At 40.0% G+C, this 18,609-nt stretch overlaps 2 protein-coding genes across 4 annotated transcripts; one reads left to right on the top strand and one right to left on the bottom strand.

The window, feature by feature from the left end:
• Positions 1–115: 115 nt before the first annotated feature.
• On the top strand, positions 116–16,136 carry nol8 (nucleolar protein 8). Of its 3 annotated transcripts, none has more exons than XM_023325272.1 (18): positions 116–159; positions 282–519; positions 1,359–1,421; positions 1,781–1,859; positions 3,216–3,372; positions 7,262–7,560; positions 8,377–8,633; positions 9,091–10,136; positions 11,241–11,423; positions 11,497–11,622; positions 11,727–11,817; positions 13,718–13,853; positions 13,939–14,022; positions 14,201–14,499; positions 14,576–14,738; positions 15,100–15,161; positions 15,328–15,410; positions 15,752–16,136. In XM_023325272.1, exons 2-18 carry the CDS (start codon positions 399–401, stop codon positions 15,809–15,811), a joined length of 3,309 nt encoding a protein of 1,102 aa, XP_023181040.1. In that variant the 5' UTR covers positions 116–159; positions 282–398; the 3' UTR covers positions 15,812–16,136. The 3 variants fall into 3 exon arrangements, with proteins under 3 accessions (XP_023181040.1, XP_023181041.1, XP_023181043.1); XM_023325273.1 differs by having other exon boundaries at positions 120–281; positions 348–519; XM_023325275.1 differs by having other exon boundaries at positions 127–159; positions 348–519.
• LOC102230299 (nuclear factor 7, ovary-like) lies at positions 4,727–7,255 on the bottom strand. Its single transcript, XM_014471921.2, has 2 exons — positions 6,607–7,255; positions 4,727–6,525 (listed from the first exon to the last, which is right to left on the bottom strand). Exon 2 carries the CDS (start codon positions 6,506–6,508, stop codon positions 5,123–5,125), a length of 1,386 nt encoding a protein of 461 aa, XP_014327407.2. The 5' UTR covers positions 6,509–6,525; positions 6,607–7,255; the 3' UTR covers positions 4,727–5,122.
• Positions 16,137–18,609: the final 2,473 nt, after the last annotated feature.

Below are 18,609 nucleotides of genomic sequence, written 5' to 3' on the forward strand. Positions count from 1 at the left end.
TGTTTTATTCTAAATCTTTCTTTTAATCTTTTAAATGCTGGCATTGTGTATTTTACATTAATATAAAGTACAATGTACGCGGAACGTTTTCAGATAAACTACCGGAAGTAAATGTCAGTCGGACTCGAAAGGGCGAAGCACAGGCTGAATACATGTGAAGTAAACATTAGGAATTTCATTAGAAAAATGATTAAATTCTAAATACCTTTTGACTATAGAAACAGAAATGTTTGTTCACATAAGAAGCTGCTCCATTTTCTAACATCTTTGTCTCCTTTAAGGTTTGTTGCTGAAATAACTGATGCTGCTCCTCACACATCAGTCTGGATGACTGCGTTTTTCTACAGGCTGCTGGTGTTTGCTGTTCTTGAAGTGACTGGTTTTGTGGATTCGGCACAATGCGGCGGCTTTACGTCGGCGGGTTGAACCACACGGTCACCCAGAAGGATTTGAAGGACCGGTTTGGAAAGTTCGGAGAGGTTCTGGATGTAGAGCTGCGGACCCGGAGGGATGAGGAGGGTGAGAATGCTCCTGATGGTCTGAGAGTTGTAAAATAAGTTAATGTGTTTTAATATCATAACCACCAACTGGAAGTTATCATTCAAAATCATAGCTGTCATGTATAACAAATGAGAATCAGTAAGACTCTCGCTGAATGAGGCAGTTAATGAAAACATGGCCTTTAAGATAAAGATCTTATTTAAATAAGAAAAATAAAAAGCATAATTAAGAAATGTGGGCGTAAGAAAGTATGTTTAAACACCCTACAATTCTGCACTGCACGATTATGACTGTCACATGACCAAACACAAACAAGAACAAGGTGGAAATAAATATCAGTTGTTAATATTGGCCCAATTTTACTTATTGGGCTGAATCAAATATGTAAAAGAAATAACTAACAGCAATGTTAACGCTGATATTTTGTGCATTTATAGTTGTTTTTTTCTCGCATGATGGCACCCAGATGACTATTTAACAAAGTTTAAACTTAACAACAGTTTATAAACAAAACTTCTGAAACCAACATCATAAATCATCTTTATGTTTAAATGTTACCTAATTTAGATACTTCTCAATATAAACAGTTTTGTTACTTCATTTATTTTAATTTCACATCAAAACTGCATTGAAAACTGAGAAGTCTTTTAATCAAATTAATGGATATAATTTGTCTTTGAATATTTATTTCTGTTGAATCCTTAAAGATTCTGCAATATTTTCCAATCAAACCAGGAAATGAATGACTCTAAAGGTTTCTGGTTAAAATCAGGATTCTTCTTAGAGAACATCCTCCATTTTTCCTGCCACGGCTTCATCAGATGTCCTGATGTTATTTTCTTATTTTTTTCCTGCAGATGTTCCTTACAAAACATTCGCCTACATCAACATCAACATTTCTGAACCAGACCTGAAGAAATGTAAGTAAAGAAACTTCTATAGTCAACATTCCCACCTTAAAGCATCTGCAGGAAACTTTCTCTGTAAGATAAAATCACTCTGTCCTGTGATCTGATGAAAGTGAGATATTGTCAGACATGTAATATTTATTTATGATCTTTAGAACAGTCGGATTATAGATTTGTATCTAAAATAAAGGGTATCTTGTTGATGGCAATGATGTAGGAAGTTCTTAATGAAATGAATCAGTGCTGAAACTAATTAGAACAGATTCAGAGGAGGTGAAATTTTCTCCATCTCCCAGTTTTTCTGTTTACTATCTTAGATTTATATGACATCAGAGTTCAGGTCATTTTACGTCTTCGTGTTTTCTCTGCAGGTATGACAGTTCTTAATAAATCCAAATGGAAAGGAGGAACTCTGCAGATTGAAGCAGCCAAGGAGAGCTTCCTCCAAAGGTTCATTTTATTACTGAACTTCACATCCTGGGGAGGAAAATTTCATTTTATACAGAAGATCTGGTTATAAAATTCAGGAAGCAGAGAGAGATTTATGTCAGTGGCTTATTTACAAATGAAAATATTTTAAAAGCTGCTGGATTTATGGATTTAATTTGTTTTTTTTGTCTGACGTAGAGATGCACTGATCAGGATTTTACCAGCTGAAACAGATTTTCAGTTCTCTAATTTCTGATCTACAAATTCATTTTGAATAAATCAGTAAAATAAAAAAAAAATCAATGCTTCAATAGTTCAGAAATTTATCACCAATCAGAGCTGATTTAAGGATAAGTTGGCTGATTATCATCAGTGGTCAGTTAAGTAAAAATGGCACCTGGTACTGTTTATATTGTAATTTTATGACTGTATAGTGATTATATAGAGCATATGCAACTTTCAATGCAGGTTTTATATTAACCTGTTATTAACTCACCTGCTTAGGGACTATTGATGGAAACTACCTTAAACTCAATCTGGTCCAAAGCATCTTTTAATAGTGTTTGTACATTGTCCAAAAACAAAAACAAATTCATCGGTTGTTAGAACGAGAACATCAGAGACTTTCAATGGAAATTTTTAAAAGAAAAGAAACTCTACGTATAAATATATTTTATATAAAAGATAAACATGGACAAGACATTATTAAATCAAGGCTATGATGCATCAATTTTCCTTTCAATTTTCTCAGTGAAACTTTAATCAGCAGTCAGTAAAAACAAACAGTTTATCACAACTTGTTCTCCTTAATTTATTTCTTTCCTCATACAGAAATGAACACTACAATACATCAGACTGTTAGTTTGTTTTAAATAAATACTCTGCCTCAACTTTGATAACAATAAAATTAACATTTTACCTTTTAAAATATTGTATAAGTTTATGAAAAGCTCTCAGTATTTTAGGAAATAGTTAGTATTTTCTTACAAACATAAATCAAATTGTTTAAAATCTCGGTTATTTTAACAGAATCAGTTTTGATGAACAAGAATCTGATGCTTTAATTACCAGAGAGAAAAAGATGCCATGTGATTAAACCCTTAAATATATTTTATAATGTTTGATTTCAGTGTTTTTGAGATAATGTTCTGTTTACCAGCTGCAGCTGACCTGCTGGTCTCCAGCCGTCATTGGTTGAGATTCAAAATCCACCATCAAACAGCCATGAATACACTCACTTCCTGGGACAATTTAGAGACCAGTTAACACAACAGTTGTATTTCTGGATAGTGGGAGGAAGCTGGAGTACCAGAAGTTACCCATAATGCAGAGGGAGAGCAAGAAAACAGCATTATTAAGTTAATAAATGTGCTGCAGGTTGGCTCAGGAGCGTCAGGAGGCAGCAGAACATCATCTTCAAAGATCTGCAAATGGAGAAAAGAAGCACAAACTTCTGGATACATGGAGCAAAGCTGGAGTCCAAAACTTCACCATGAAGGCTGCGGTGCCGGGATCCGAAGTACCAGGATGTAAGGTTGGTTTGTCAGCTTCTTCCTGTTCCTGATAAATCTGCCGAGATGTTCCTCATCTAAATATGAAAACCTCTCAGAGTTTTCCTCTGTTCATCAGTCTGGATGTTTGGATCTCAGTTTGTTTCATCAGCAGAGCTGTACAGTGTCCTCATGTCTCCACTAACCTCACCTGGTACCTGTTCAGGATCCACACACCTGGATCGGCTGTCAGAACCAAACTAAAGTCCACATCATTCACTTCATGGCGCATTTAGTTTGTATGTAACCCAGGGTAAAAACTGCCCTTAATCCCGCCTTTGGTGCTCCATTGGTTAGAGTGACAGTCAGTCACACAGTGCATTCAGCCAATCACTGCATCTTGAGTGTTTAATTAGGCCTGCTCCAGCTTTCCCAGTCAGGTGTGAGGGGGAGAGCTGGAGACAAAGGAGCCACAGATCTGAACGTCCAGTGAGCTTGGAGCCATGAAGTTGTCATGCACTGAACTATATATGGAATTGACCAGGTGATCCTTTTTAGGGTTAAAGGATGGCGAGCTTCTGACAACTGGCTGAAGCCAGGAGAACCTGAAATTTACTCCATACTGGTCTGGTAGGAGTCTCATGGTCCATAACATTTTCCCCTCCATCTCACTACATAGACACACAATCCATTATTGATCCCTTCTCTGGTGGAAACAAATTGCGCTTGGACATTTTTTCATCTCAAATAACTGGACAATTAAAACATGGACTTTTAAATGTGTGTCGGTCAGAGCAGCGGAGAAAGTTAGGACTCTTTGTGCACATCTATATAGAAGATCTACTGCAGTACTGTGTATATATATTGTATTTATTTATTTATTTTTTTTGGTTTCTGTCAGGTCTAAATACCTATTAGACAATTTAAACAAACACAGGAAAGACAAGAGTTAGATTCTTTGTTTCTCGCGAGGAGAGCAGACAGAGATGTGCTTTCAGTTACAAATCTCCAAATGCTCTGAAACACATCTGACCGCTCCTCTCTTTTTATTACTTTCAGAAACCCTCGTACATTGGGCGCTTTGCAACTTCTCAAAGGGAGGGGGAAAACAATTCATCACTAGTTGCAGCGCTAATGACATTCACTATTTAGACACATGTTATCTACACTCTAAATCCTTCTCCAGTCGAGTACCAGACACGGCCGGCGTTGAGTAAAACAAGTTGTATATCACACAGGAGAGCAGAGTTTATTGCTGGGCAATAAACTCTGCTAGAAGAGTTGTCTCCGCTTCACTGCTGGCTTTCTCAAGGAAGTCACAGGAAGGAATCAAAGTTATTTAACACACAGAAACATTACTTAAAATAAAAGAAAAAGAGAAAAAGCATATAATTAAACATTATCTAAATGTAACTACAAGGCTACATGATACAACGAATATTTGATAATTACTAAAAATACAATTTATCCAACAGTTTCCATGTATGTTTGTGTCTTGTGGTGTTCATTTAATATTTTTTCCTTTAAAATACATAATATTGAAAGCAGTTATTCTTTTGTATTGTTTTATTGATTACTGACAACCGCTCCAGTAGATGAACCTAGTCTTCTGGTGTTATATGCCATCTAGTCCCTTAACTACATTAAGTAGTGCTACATGTAGCATCTGGAAGGATTATTAAGCTGAGTTGAAAACAAGCAGATCATCAGATCAGATCATCTTCAGTTTCCTGCTTAAATCACAGAGTTTCAATCTGATCAATAAAGTTTCATTTGTTCTTCATGCTGAGAACATCAGAGCTGCTGTTTGATCACTGAGATCTTCATAGGGAGGATTTTTACTTTATTCCAAGTGTTGAACAATGGAAACATCTTGTCAGTGAAGGTGTGTGTGAAGGTGTGTATGTGTGTGTTAGTATTCAGATCATAGAACGACAGCTTTCCTCCGTCCCAGTCCAGATTCACTCTGATCCTCTGGACTTTCTTCTGGACTGAGAGAAACGTGACTGGAGCTGGTGGAAACTCTGCTTTATATTTACCTTTATATAACCATATAGCCAACCATCCAGACTCTATCTCTCCCTTTCTCTGGACAGACTCTGGTATCACACCAAGCACCCAGCCTTCACTGTCTCCAACTTCAACATCCCAGCTGTGGTTCCCTGAGTTAAAACCCTCAGAGCTCAGAACAGACTCCCATTCATCAAACCTCTCTGGATTATCAGGAAGCTGCTGTTTCTCTTCTCTAGTAAATCTGGTCAGATCTTCAGACAGGATGACCTTTGACCCAGCAGTGTTTGGGTCCAGAACCAGAGGAGTGTAGGTCACCATGTCCTTCATGTTGCTCCAGATGTTGAAGGCCAGGTTGCCCAGATGTTTGGCCTGGTCTATCAGAGCTCCTGAGGGCAGCTGCGGATCCTCCAGCAGGGGGCAGCGCTGGACTCTTTCCACTGCAGCCTTGTAGTTGTGCAGGAATGAGACGTCTGCAGCTCTCAGCTCCTCCTCTGCGGCTCTGACTGTGTCTGAAAGAGCTGCTATCTCTCTGCTCAGAGCCTCCATCTTCTCATTCATCATCCCTCTCTTCTGCTCCTCTTCCTCCCTCAGTGCAGCCAGCCTGGCCTCCTCTTCCTCTACTAGAAACTGATGAAGCTTCTTAAACTGCTCAACAATCTGCCTCTCTGTGTGTCGGGCCTGGACCTTCAGGTGTTCTGTTGTCCAATAAAACTCCTCTTTAACTTTCTTCTTCAGCTCCAGTTTCTTCTTTAAAGGCTCCAGAGTTTCCTGAAGTTTCTTCTTGTGTTGCTGAGCAGCTTCATCGATGGGTCTGAATCTGTGGTTGGTGTGTTTTTCTGAATCTCTGCAGATGGAGCAAATTGGTTTTAGATGGTTCAGACAGAAGAGTTTGAGTTTCTCAGAATGCAGACTGCAGAGATCCTCTGAAACTCTCTGGTCTCTCTGCTGTAAGAAAGTCTCACACAGGTTCCTTAGAACCAGATTTAAAGGCGGATCAGCCTTAGAAGATCTCCTCTTACAAACTGGACACTGTCTTGATGGTTTCTCTCTCCACCAGTTCTTCAGACATTCCTCACAGAAGCTGTGGGTACATGACAGAACAACCGGATTCTTAAAGACGTCCCTACAGACTGGACAGCAGAAATCCTCCTCAGACATGGAAGCCATTTTGTCTCTGAGTGAAGCTGAAAATACAGAAAGTCCAGTCAGTCACGGCTCCCCTCCCTCCTCTACTAACTTCCCTGAGTGTTCTTGGTCCAACTCACCTTCAGTGTGAGCAGCTTGAAGCAGCAGAGTTGGGGGTTTCCACGTTTCTCTCCTGCAGCTGGATTCACTCAGAGGAAGCTGCTAGTTTGGTCTGAAGGTGAATCTGATCGTCTGGGAGACTCTCTGCAGGAATCAATGATCACAAACTGTTTCCTGCTTTAGTTGAGGTAGAACAGGTTTGGGGGCGGAGCTTAAACCTGTCAAATTTGCTGCCTCACCCATAATCAAGGTGTGTTTTGTTCCAGTGTCTAAAATTCAACATTTGAGCTGCTAAAAAACTCCCTGAATAACAGGTTTTATTTTTCTCTGCTCAGATCAAAACAAAGCCTGTAATAAAGACTGTAGAATAAACTGCACTGATTTCAGCCCTGATTGAAATGTTTTACCAAGATCTTCATCATCCAATGATCAGTGCTCCTCTTCCTCCAGACCCACTGCAGCAACAACTCAGTTTTTGTTGCTAAATGTGTTTTTAATGTAATGCTTATTATTCTCTGACTTATTTTTCTCACACTTTACTTTTTGCTCAAGACAGAATCAGATGTTTTAATCCGAGCTCCATACGGACATGTTTGCTGGTTTCATCTGTTGGTTTCTATGAAACGCAGGTTTGTGTGTGTAGGTGGAGATGTTGACTCTGTTCTCTGCTTTCAGGACTGGGTGGTCAGTAAATTCGGTCGAGTCCTTCCTGTGCTGCAGCTCAGGTGTCAGAAAGGCAGCAAAGCTCGAACAGTGAAGTACGACCCATCAAAGTACTGCCACAACATCCGCAGACTGGACCGGACCGATCCAGATGAGACTCTGTCAGTCACCCAGCTCACCTGGCAGGTGGAGGGAGGGGATGATGACATCAGCAAGAGGAGGAGGGGGGAGTTCCCCCCATACGAGCCAATCAAACCCAAGAAGAGTCGCACAGATCCCGGCGACTCCCTTAATGCTTTCAGCAGGAGCCGGTAACTTTTTAAAATGTTCTCATCTGTTCCCAAGGAAGTGTTCTTACACAAAACAGCTACGGACAAAATTAGCACTATGTTGATGTGACAACATCTCATGAACCGTTGAATTTTTTTACACAGCATAGTTGTAGGAGAATGTTTTTATGGTCTGTCGTCGGGCCCGGTTCTGATAACAGATAGATTGATGGATCTCTGGCCTCAGTTTGCCTTGTTTGTTCTGTTCGTATACAGAAACCCTGTGTCCTACTTTGGTTCCCTCAGATGTTTAAAAACTTAGTTTGTTTTGGTTCTTCTCAACTTTGCCCCAAACTGATTAGTTCTCCATTGGAGCCTCCCTGGCTCTTCTGGTTTCCTGCAACCTGTCATGTTTGCTGCAGTCGGAGACTGAGACGGTTCTGTAGAGGCTCCTTAAAGCTGATTTAATGAGCTCCATAAATTAGATATGCAGGGTCAACCAGATAACTGCTGCTAAACAGCCCAGATAACATTTTAAACCTGCCCCTATGGAGGCAGCAGAGGCAGAGACTTGAGTTTAAAATTTGCAGGCTAAACCCATATATAGAGACTAAATAATCTTGAGAGGTTCTTAATCAGCTCCAGTTAACTACTGGTTAAATTCTGTCATCACTTTTGTTGATGTGAATATGAGCTGGAACCTGAAAGTTGTGGTTTTGATGAACTCGAATAAATTATTTTGTCTTAGAGACATAAAGCCAAAAGTGTCAAATATTTAAAACGATATTACATGAAGGCAGTAATGAAACATGTAGAACAGGTTTATAATCCATGTTTCTTCTTTTCTTCTTCTGTTAGATCCGAACGGGCCCAGAACGCCGACAGAAACACTGAAGTCCATCAGCTCACCAACGGCTCTGATCTGCCAACCAATCGCAGAGCAGCTCAGAAGGAGGACAGGTGGTTCCTTGACAGCGACGTCGATTCGGACGAGGAAGTCCGCAGTCTGGCGGCCGCCCAGCAGAGCTCCCATGATGCACTGCAGCAGGAGGCGGAAGACGACGACAACCTGGAAGTGGTGGGACTCGACTACTTGGTGAAATCAGGACCCAACGGTAACAGAAATTCTTTAAACGGGGATTTTCAATCAATATGTCATCAATATGTCTTCCCAGTCATTACAAGGAATGACCTTTGATCCCTGCGAAACACCAAGTACAGAATCATATTAGCTGGTAGAACCTCATGAGGCTGGATTACTCTGGAGGACCAGTTCTACAATCCAGACTTCACTGAGCAGAGAAGAAGCCTGATGTTCACTTCAGAGGAGTCTGCACTTCCTTTTGGACACCTTGAGATGAGTTTGTAGGAAGAATCTGACAAAATCACACCTGGAGGGAAAACCTGGTGGACCTTCATGGTTTAGGAAGAAATTTTTAAAAGTAGAAAAAACTTCACTGAAATTCAGGAGTCAGTGAAGGCTTTGATGAAGTTCTTTAAAGTGCAAACGTAGAAACAGCAAAAGGTAGAAAATAACCTTTGACCTGACCTGATTTCTCCATTTGATTCCAGAGGATGAGGAAGACTATGACTCTGCTGGCACAGATGAACTGTTTGATTCCAGAAGAAATCCGCCTGCCCCCCCACAGGAGAAACCTTCATCACCGACAGCCAAGCAGTTTTCAGACAAGAAGAGACAAATGAAAAGAAAAACTACACCTGGAGATGTTTCCTCCAGTAAAAACTCATCCTCTCTGCAGAGAGAGAACCCAGCTGGCGTCCGCCCTGCGATGAAGCACTCATCAGATTCACACAGCGACGAGGATGATGAAGAGGAGGAGGGAAACTCTTCAGACTCGTCTTCAGATTTTGATTTTCCAGCCCTGTTTTCTGCTAACTCCAACCATCTGAGGATCTCCTTGGCTGATTTACAGAGGCTGGCCGAGGGCAAAGTTCCCAGCATCCTCGGATCCGGACTGAAACCGGAGTCTGGCTTCCCGGTGCGACATGCGCGCAAGGAAGCCATCACCCCCGACGAGATCCTCGCCTCCATCCTGGGGGAGGACAGCAGCAGCGACGACAAAGAACACAAGAAGAAGAAGAAGAAAGCAGAAGGAGTGACTTCAGCGTCTCTGCAGCCCTCAGAGGAAACCGGGCTGGAAACTTCTCAAACTGACGGGTGTCTGAGGAGGAAGAGGGAACATGAGCAGGATGAAGCTGCAGGCAGCGAGAGACAGAAACATGGAGAAACATCAGAACCTCTCAATGATCCACAGACCAACTCTTCCTCTGGGAGTGAAGAAGATGAGGAAGAGGAAGAGAAGATGATATCTGTGGAAGATCAGCCTTCATCCAGCAGCTCCTCTGAGGAAGAAGAGCAGGAAGCTGGAGCAGCTCCTCATCCAGCTCCTGCAGCAGGCAGCAAGACCTCTTCCAGTGAGGAAGAGGAGGAAGAAGAGGCAGAGGAGGAAGTGGCTCCTCCCCGGGTGGCGTTGGCAGCCAAGGAGGAAGAGGAGCTGCAGAGGAAGGCCAACATGAGAAGGCTGGCTGCTCTCCAGCAGAGACAGAAGGAGGCTGAGGAGCATCAGAAGCTCATCCAGGGAGCTCTGGCCAACCTGGTGGGTGTTACTGGTTTTCCAACTGGTAGCTAGCTCTGGTTCTGGTCCAGTCTGTTCTGAATATCCTGGATGAAAGAAGATCGTTGCTCTTTAGAACAATCTGATTCCAGACCTCAGTATTTGTTTTAATGATCTGAACACTTCCGCTAAAGCGCTAAAAGTGGAACTGATTTCATTTAATACTTTAACATTTTTGCTAACTTTGAAAACGTTTAGCGCGCGTAACTTCTCCTAAATAACTTACTGAGCTTTTTTTTTTCTTTAATTAATCTTTTATTTGGAAAGGCAAGTTACAATAACTTTCTACAATCCAGCTTCCACCACAATGGAAGTATGAGAAGTACAGGGGGTTGACATGGCACGATTTTACATTTTTGCCCCGATTTTCCCCTTACAAACGTTCCGAGTTCTAAGATTGTCGACTCGATTGTGATAATAGTAACTGATCATCCTGCAGTGTGTGGTGTATTACGTAGATCGTCGGACCGCTCAGATCTAAAATCGGGCGTGCTGAACATGTTATATTGTCATGAGGGGTTTTCCCTGACTGGAGCGAGAACGCAGCCTGTTGAATGTGACAGGGAGCCAATCAGAAAACCCAGTGACGTAAGCACGGAGGGGAATCCCATACAGCTGACATGGGTGGACATAGGACATGATAAGTGTATATGCTTTCTCAAGGCAATGTTACTCAGCTGAACGGGAGTGATTCAATAATTTCTCCAGTCGTCTGGGGAGCCTCTCTACCGAGCAGCCATCTTTACGGTGCTCCGGCCGGAAGCCCCTTACTGGGCTTTTTTATAAACTTTCAGTTGAATAAAGACGCAAGAAACTTTACTTCCTGGTTTCAAATTCAAATTTACTTTATTGATCCCAAAGGGAAATTAAATGTTGTTGTAACTCATATTAATTAAAATTCTTCAAAGAGTTATTGTAGATTGTGATTGGCTGTTGGCAGGAGAGATCTCTTGTAGCATTCTGTATTTCAGCACATTTTAAGAAGCCTCTGACTGAAGACACTCTGTTTTCCCAAGTCAGCCTCAATAAGAGGATGGTCAGGGTTGTTAATCTTTTTTTTTAAATTCTATTTTATTATTCCATCAGGAGGCTCCGCATCCAGCCACAGGGAAACGCATCGTCTTCGGTTCAGACGACGAGGAGGAAAAGCAGGAAGTTGTTTCAGCTGTCAAAGAGTCAAAGAAGCCCCTGTTCCAGGACAGCCAATCAGAAGACGAAGCCACAGCTGATGGAGCAGCAGCAGCCAATCAGAATGCCCCACACAAAGCAGTGAGTGAGGATCTGAGAGCGTTTGCTCAGCTCTAATCATCCCAGTAGCTTCAGCACCTCTGCCTGTTTTCAGGAGCGCCTGAAGCCGTCGGGTCCTCAGCTGTTTGCTGACAGTGAAGATGATGAGGAAGGTGGTGAAGAGGAGGATGGCAGCAGATTTGACATCAGGCCAGAGTTTGAAGGTCCAGCTGGACAGAAGGTCTGGTTGTCATGTGGAGATCATGAACTGTAGTGCTGCGTCAGTCTGGTCTAGTTAAAGTCCTGGTTCTGGTTCTGAAACCAAGATGTTTGTTTGTCATCCAGCTGATGGAGCTGCAGTCTCGCTTTGGGACGGACGAGCGATTCCGGATGGACTCCCGCTTTCTGGAGGACGAGGAAGAGGAAGAGGAAACAGGTTAGAAGGTTTGGATGAAGGTTGAGTCAGGAGGAAGAGGAAGGACAGATGTTAGTGGAAATCAAAAACTGGATGACAAAAGTCTTGAGTTTGGTGTTTTTATCTCAACTATTCCTTTTTTATTACAGAGACTGTATAATTCATTTATTTATTTTTATTTTTAATATTTTTGATTTATTTTGGATATTTAAAATGTTGTCTTATTCCAGTATTTAAAAGTTCATTAGAAATGAAAGTTTATTGATTCTTGAGAATCTTTTATTGCATTATAATTATTATGCTATTATTATAATAATAATAATAATTATTATTATTATTATTGTTTAATAATAATAATAATAATAATAATACATTTTATTTGAAAGGCGCCTTTCTGGCACTCAAGGACACCGTACAGAGAACGAAAAATAGCAAAAACAATAAAATATAGCAATTAAAAGTAGGTAGAATAAATACACAACAATGTATCTATATAAAATCTATATGTAAATCTATGTAAAAATCTATATAAAAATCAAGCAAACCAATTGTGTCATGTTGAAAAGGCAGATCTAAAAAGGTGTGTTTTAAGTTCGGTTTTAAATTTAGGGAATGAATTTATGTTTCTAAGATGAGGTGGTAGTGAGTTCCAGAGTTGGGGGGCAGAGCGACTGAAAGCTCTGCTCCCCATGGTAGTAAGACGGACAGAGGGGACAGACAAATGGATAGAGGAGGATGATCTGAGGGAACGAGAGGGAGTGGCAATATGAATAAGATTGGAAAGATATAGTGGGGAAAGATTGTAAAGAGCCTTAAAAGTATACAGAAGAATTTTGTATTCTATGCGGAACTTGGTAGGCAGCCAATGAAGTCTTTGCAAGGTAGGAGTGATGTGGTGCATGGATGGGGTTTTAGTAATGATACGGGCAGCTGAGTTCTGGACCAGTTGAAGCTTATGAAGAGATTTCTGGGTGAGACCAAACAGAAGGGAGTTGCAATAGTCCAGGCGTGATGTCACAAGACAGTGAACAAGAATGGCAGCGGAATGGGAAGTAAGGGAGGGGCGAAGACGGTTGATGTTGCGTAGATGAAAATAAGCTGAGCGGGTAATATTGTTAATATGAGACTGGAAAGAAAGGCTGCTGTCAAGAATAACACCCAGACTCTTTACCTGAGGGGAGGGGAAAACAGAACAGTTATCAATTTCAAGACTAAAGTTTTTGATTTTGGCCAGATTAGATTTAGTACCAATGAGAAGGACCTCCGTTTTATCACTATTAAGCTTAAGTAGATTAGAGGAGAACCAGGATTTAATTTCAGTCAAGCAATCAGTAAGCGAGGATGGTGGAAGGTTGGAGGCGGGCTTACTGGAAACATAAAGCTGGGTGTCATCCGCATAACAGTGAAAATCAATGTTATATTTACGAAAAATATTACCCAGGGGAAGAAGATAAATAATAAAAAGAAGGGGCCCTAAGACAGAGCCCTGGGGAACTCCTGATGTAACAGAGGAAGGCTGGGAAGAAAAGGTTTTGATCCGAACGAACTGAGTGCGGCAGGAAAGATATGATTTAAACCAGTTTAGAGGAGTCTGAGTGATACCAATGGAAGACAGTCTATTAAGTAGGGTGACATGACAAATAGTGTCATTTATTACAATAACTTCTGAGACAATTTATTGTCCAGCAAAATTTGTTATTATGACAATAGTTCTCACTGAACTAGTTCAGTTCAATCAGAACCCGTTAGATTTTTTTAGGTTCATTGTTTCATGACGTCGGTAACAGCCTGATCACACTCCGCTCCATCAGAACCAATGAGAACTTCTTCCTCTGTTTCTGTCCAGTCAGCAGTAAATCATTGTTTTGCTGAGCCTCCCTCTGTTACCTTCTGAAGGGTTTTTCATTTTTTTGTTTTTCAGAAGTTCAGAAGAGTCTGATGGAGGACGAAGAGGCTCTGGAGGAGGAGAAGAAGAAGAATCTGTCCATCCTGCAGAGGGTCCTCGGAACTGGCCAACAGGCCAGCGGCAAAACGGCCGGCAAAGCCAAGCAGTTCAGGTGGGAGTCAGTCTGGTTTCCAGCTCCTCCTGGACTACAAGGTGGAGTTTGAACAGATTAAAATCTGTTGTTTTTGTGTCTGCAGAGACGTGTCGGCGCTGCACTACGACCCGAGCAAAGAGGAACACGCTGCATTCGAGACCAAAACAGAAGAAACCAAAAAGGAGAGGTAGAGGAACCACCTCAATCCTCAGATTAAACTGACACAATCATTCATGACTTCTGATCACTTGAATCTGTGTGTAGATTCTGTGAAAGTTTAGCTCAGACGATCCACAAATCATCAGAACTTTAAACTCGAGTCAGACTCTTCCCAGCAGGATCCTGAATGTTTGTTCTGTTCGCAGCAAAGCGGCCCGCAGGAAGAAGAGGGAAGAGGCTCAGAAGCTGCCTGAAGTTTCCAAGGAGATTTATTTCCAGGTGTCCGGAGACCTGAAGGCCGTGTTCGGCCAGACGAACGACGGCTCCGCTGAGGGAGAGGAGGGGGCAAACTGGGATAAAGTGGAGGAAGAAGAGGGAGGAGGAGAGGAAGAACAGCTGCCGCCCTCCCTCCTGTCAGCCGATCCCAGCTCCAAGTCGGAGGAATCCTCCGGATTCAGATTTTCCTTCTTTGGAGACGACTCAGTAGCTGGAAGCGGAGAGACGGGTGAGTCTCATCAGTTCTGCTCATCAGACCCACACATGGAGCACATCTCTGTTCATCTCTTCAATCTTCCCAACAGCTGAGTACAAAGCTGAGAAGATGAAGGCGCCGAAGGTCTCCTGGCACCAAGACCCACGTTTCCATGACAGCAGCTCTGAGGAGGAAGAGGTGGAGGAAGATGAGGAGGATGGGCAAGAGGAGAAGAAGGAGGAGCAGAGCAGCGTTGAAGCTAAAAACACAAAGTGAGGGAAAAATCCTGCAAACTTCTGCAGTTTGGTTTTATTTTCTCCAATAATTCAAACCTGAATGTGATCAGAGGAAAAAAGCAGGTTTGACTTTGATTCATTGAAGTCACACCAGCTTTATCGTGATTGGTGAATAAATCTTTCAATAAATAATAAATAACCTGCATTTATTTTTATCAGTGGTGGAAAAAAAACAACTTGGTTATGGAGTTTCTTCCTTAATAGATCAACACATTTAATCTGTGTAAACCCGTTATCTTCTTGTAGTAACGTTTTGCTCTTCAGAGGTTCTGGAGAAGATAAAATAATCACTTTGAGTTCAGATTAAATCTCTTCCATTCGTTTTTATCTTTAACAGGGAGGAGACTCCATCACAGCCTGATTTCTTCTTCTTCTCTTCTGATGACCACAGACTGAAAGGTGAGTTCAACCCTCTGGGCTCCTTACTGACACTTTGTTATGATGGTTTGATTTTTTCTGTTTTTGAGCTCTAGACACAGAATTACATTTTTAAGTCTTGACTTTTCTCTTCTGTTGGAGATTTTTTTAATCCTGTTTAATCTCAGCTCTCTGTTTCGTCCTTCAGAGGGGCCCAAGTTGTTCTGTCGGACCTCCCAGCTGGCGGAGCAGAGGGAGCAGTGGGAGGAGAGTACCAGCACGCTCAGACAGGTTTCTATCAGCTCCACCAAAGATTACTTTAACTGATCAGAGTGATGTTGGTTGAAAAAACTGATCTTAAAGTCTACTTTGTTGCTCTCTAGAGGCAGAATGAATAACTGTTTCAAACTGTAGTTCCTTTAAATCAAACAAGCTGCAGAAATATCTTTACATGTTGGATCTGAGATGATCAGAAGCAGGAAAGTGAAAAATCTGACCCACATGGTTGTTTATCACAGAACATTTCAGCTCTGATCCTTCTGCAGAGAACAGAACAGTCAGAAATAAAGTTGTTTCTTGTCAAATAAGGCAGAGTAAAGAAATAAATACATTTGTTTTATCCGCTTTCTCAGGAATACCGCAAGAAGCACAGAGACGCCAGGAGGAAGCTGAATATCTCTCGGAAGACCTGAGGATCATGGGAAGTGTAGTCTTCCAGTGAACTTAGCTCTGAAGAGTTTTGGTTTTCTCAGTCGCTTTTAAACCGGTTTTGTTTGAAACGGTTTTGTGCTGCAGCCAATGAGCTGCAGATGAACAAAACTTTACTAATACAAAGCAAAAATAATAAAGTGTTGGAGACAGAAACTGAAAATAATTTAACAAGATATTTGAAAATATTATGTCAATACATTTTTTACTCTGCTCACACATTACTAAAGTATTACATCTCAAAGTTTTGATCTAATGACTCCTTACTGTCTCTGATTTTTGTAAAACATAATAAATCATTTTCTTCAATATTTGAAAATTTGCTCAGTTTGTTGCAAAAATCATCCATGTATTTTAAAAGGTTTTATTCTCTTTAAATTACTTGGCTATACATTTTTTTGTTTCTTTTGAAGATGACATTTTTGAACAGTATAGATTTTTTTTCCCACCAATGTACTTCTTGGGTTTCCATAGTTCAGAATGATGTCAGAAAATGTTATGTTTTACAGGTTCTATTAATTAAAAATATAATTAACACACAAAGTAACAAACATTACATTGCAGTGACAGATTAAAATGAAAATTATAATCCAGACCAGAATTAATCTGTTTTCCACTTATTATTAATCAAAGCACCTCTAAGATAATGGATTTTTAACCTTGATTTAAAGAAACTTAGTCTTTCAGTAGTTTTCTCCTGACTCACCCTTACATACTTACTTTTAAACTTCATTGAAAAAATAAATGAATGACTAAAGATGGGAACACAGTTCACTCCACAGTATAGATTGTACCATCATGTTAGAACTGTGTTTTCAGGAAGGCAATAAACATCGTCAGAGGCTCCTCTCAATACAGACATGGTCTGGTTGGACTTTGGCCATGATGGCATAAAACACCTAAAACCGAAAGTAAAAGACTAAAGAAAAATTTTGTGAGAGAAATAACTACCAATAAAATAAAATGCAGCTATCTAAAATAAAACTTGAGATTTTTCCTCTGTCTAAAGCAACATCTGATTGAAAATGGATCTAACACTAAAACACTTAAACTTGATTTATAAACGTCACATCCTTATCAGAAAAATAATTTTTAATGAATGATTTCATCACTGGGCACAATATCAATGTGATGTTTTTAACAGAAACATTGTGGGATGATAAAAGAGACACAGTGAATCTACAGAAAGTAGAAAGCATAAAGGGGGCCTGGCTGTGATCAATTGAATTAACGATCAATTTAAGATCGTTAAGATCTTAAATTGATCCCAAGTGTTGAAGAATGAGAAAAGAGAAATAAATACACTTAACGTGCTCCCTAACAAAAACACACTCATGCAAAATCCCTGGTGAATACCACAAAGAAATAAAACTCCCTCCATTCGTCTCTTCAGTCAAATAAAACCGGTTTGAATCCAGGGCAGCAAAGATCCCCTTTAAAATGAGCCAGAGGGCTGAGCAATAGGAGTTCCCCTTCCCTAAACCCAAACAAAACCCAAAACCGGTTTTAATCAACAATTACCAAGAATAAGTAACTCTAACCTGAAACTGAACTAAAACTGAAACCGTAGCAGGCCAACCTGCTGATAAGTGAAACCAGTCAGATGCTCTTCTTGTGTCGCCTCTGAGCTTTTCTTATTATTCTTATTTATGGTGGATTACAAGCAACTTTCATACCGCCACCTACTGTACATGTGTGTAGTAACGCTACTTTACATCCATTAAACTCTATTTTTTAATTTTGTGTTATGAAAATAAATAAATATTTCTCTCCTTACTCTATAAATATCCTTCAAGTTTCCTTCAGTTCCTAATATTTCTGTAAGAAACCATTCCTGCTCTTCTATTTTTCTCAATCTCTCCCTTCCAGGCTTATTTTATAATTCATCAATACATGTCCTACATTTTCTTTCTCTCCACATTTTTCACATTTATCACTATTTTTCCCAATTAGACATAAAATGTCATTTAAATAGGTATAACCTATCCATTGTTACGTCTTTCCTTTTCTTTCTCTCACTAATTATTTTTAACTAACAGACTTTTGTATTTTACATAAACACCTTCCTTTCTTATCTTCATTCCACTTTTTTTGCCATACAGTTACCAACACATTTGTAAAATTGTTAAAGTTACATAAATTACCTTTACTTGCACAAAGAAAACTTGTTTATAATTCACTTAGTCTCCAAAATCACCAAGTCGAATTTTTAGTTTTGACTTAATCAATAAATAAAATAAAAAATCAGTATTTCATCAGCCATCAGTTAATTAGTAAATAAAATCTATGTCTAATATTTTAGACCTTGATTTTTCTACAAAGTTAATAATCGGCATAACACTGATTGCTTTAATTTTGCTCTGGGAAACTTTAATTTGACTTAAATAACTTATTTGTAAATAATCAATTTCTCAATTATTATTTTTTTAAAATTAAATATTCATATATAAATTAATAAACATTACAGATCATCAGGCTCTTAGTAAAAATATTCCTCTTCTTGATATTAAATGTTTTGCCTTCAAAATATTTAAGAAAAATTATTAAGATCAGAATCTGAACTGAAAACAAACAAGTGATCAGATCACATCACTTAGAGTTTCCTGATTAAAACTTGTGATCAATAAAGTTTCATTTGGACTTTTTGTTCTTCATGCTGAGAACATCAGAGCTGCTGTTTGATCACTGAGATCTTCATCGGTAAAACTGTTACACGACTAGTGTTGAAATATGGAAACATCTTGTGAGTGAAGGTGTGTGTGAAGGTGTGTATGTGTGTGTT

Source organism: Xiphophorus maculatus, chromosome 20 (assembly GCF_002775205.1).
Source record: "Xiphophorus maculatus strain JP 163 A chromosome 20, X_maculatus-5.0-male, whole genome shotgun sequence".
Taxonomy (NCBI): Eukaryota; Metazoa; Chordata; class Actinopteri; order Cyprinodontiformes; family Poeciliidae; genus Xiphophorus; species Xiphophorus maculatus.

What these genes read in the sequence shown, in the direction of transcription:
- nol8 (XM_023325272.1), top strand. Translation starts at nt 399, where the DNA reads ATGCGGCGGCTTTACGTCGGCGGGTTGAACCACACGGTCACCCAGAAG. An exon ending in TGAACCAGACCTGAAGAAAT is followed by an intron (nt 1,422 to 1,780) that starts GTAAGTAAAGAA and finishes TTTTCTCTGCAG; the next exon opens with GTATGACAGTTCTTAATAAA. An exon ending in AGGGAGCTCTGGCCAACCTG is followed by an intron (nt 10,137 to 11,240) that starts GTGGGTGTTACT and finishes TTATTCCATCAG; the next exon opens with GAGGCTCCGCATCCAGCCAC.
- LOC102230299 (XM_014471921.2), bottom strand. Translation starts at nt 6,508, where the DNA reads ATGGCTTCCATGTCTGAGGAGGATTTCTGCTGTCCAGTCTGTAGGGAC.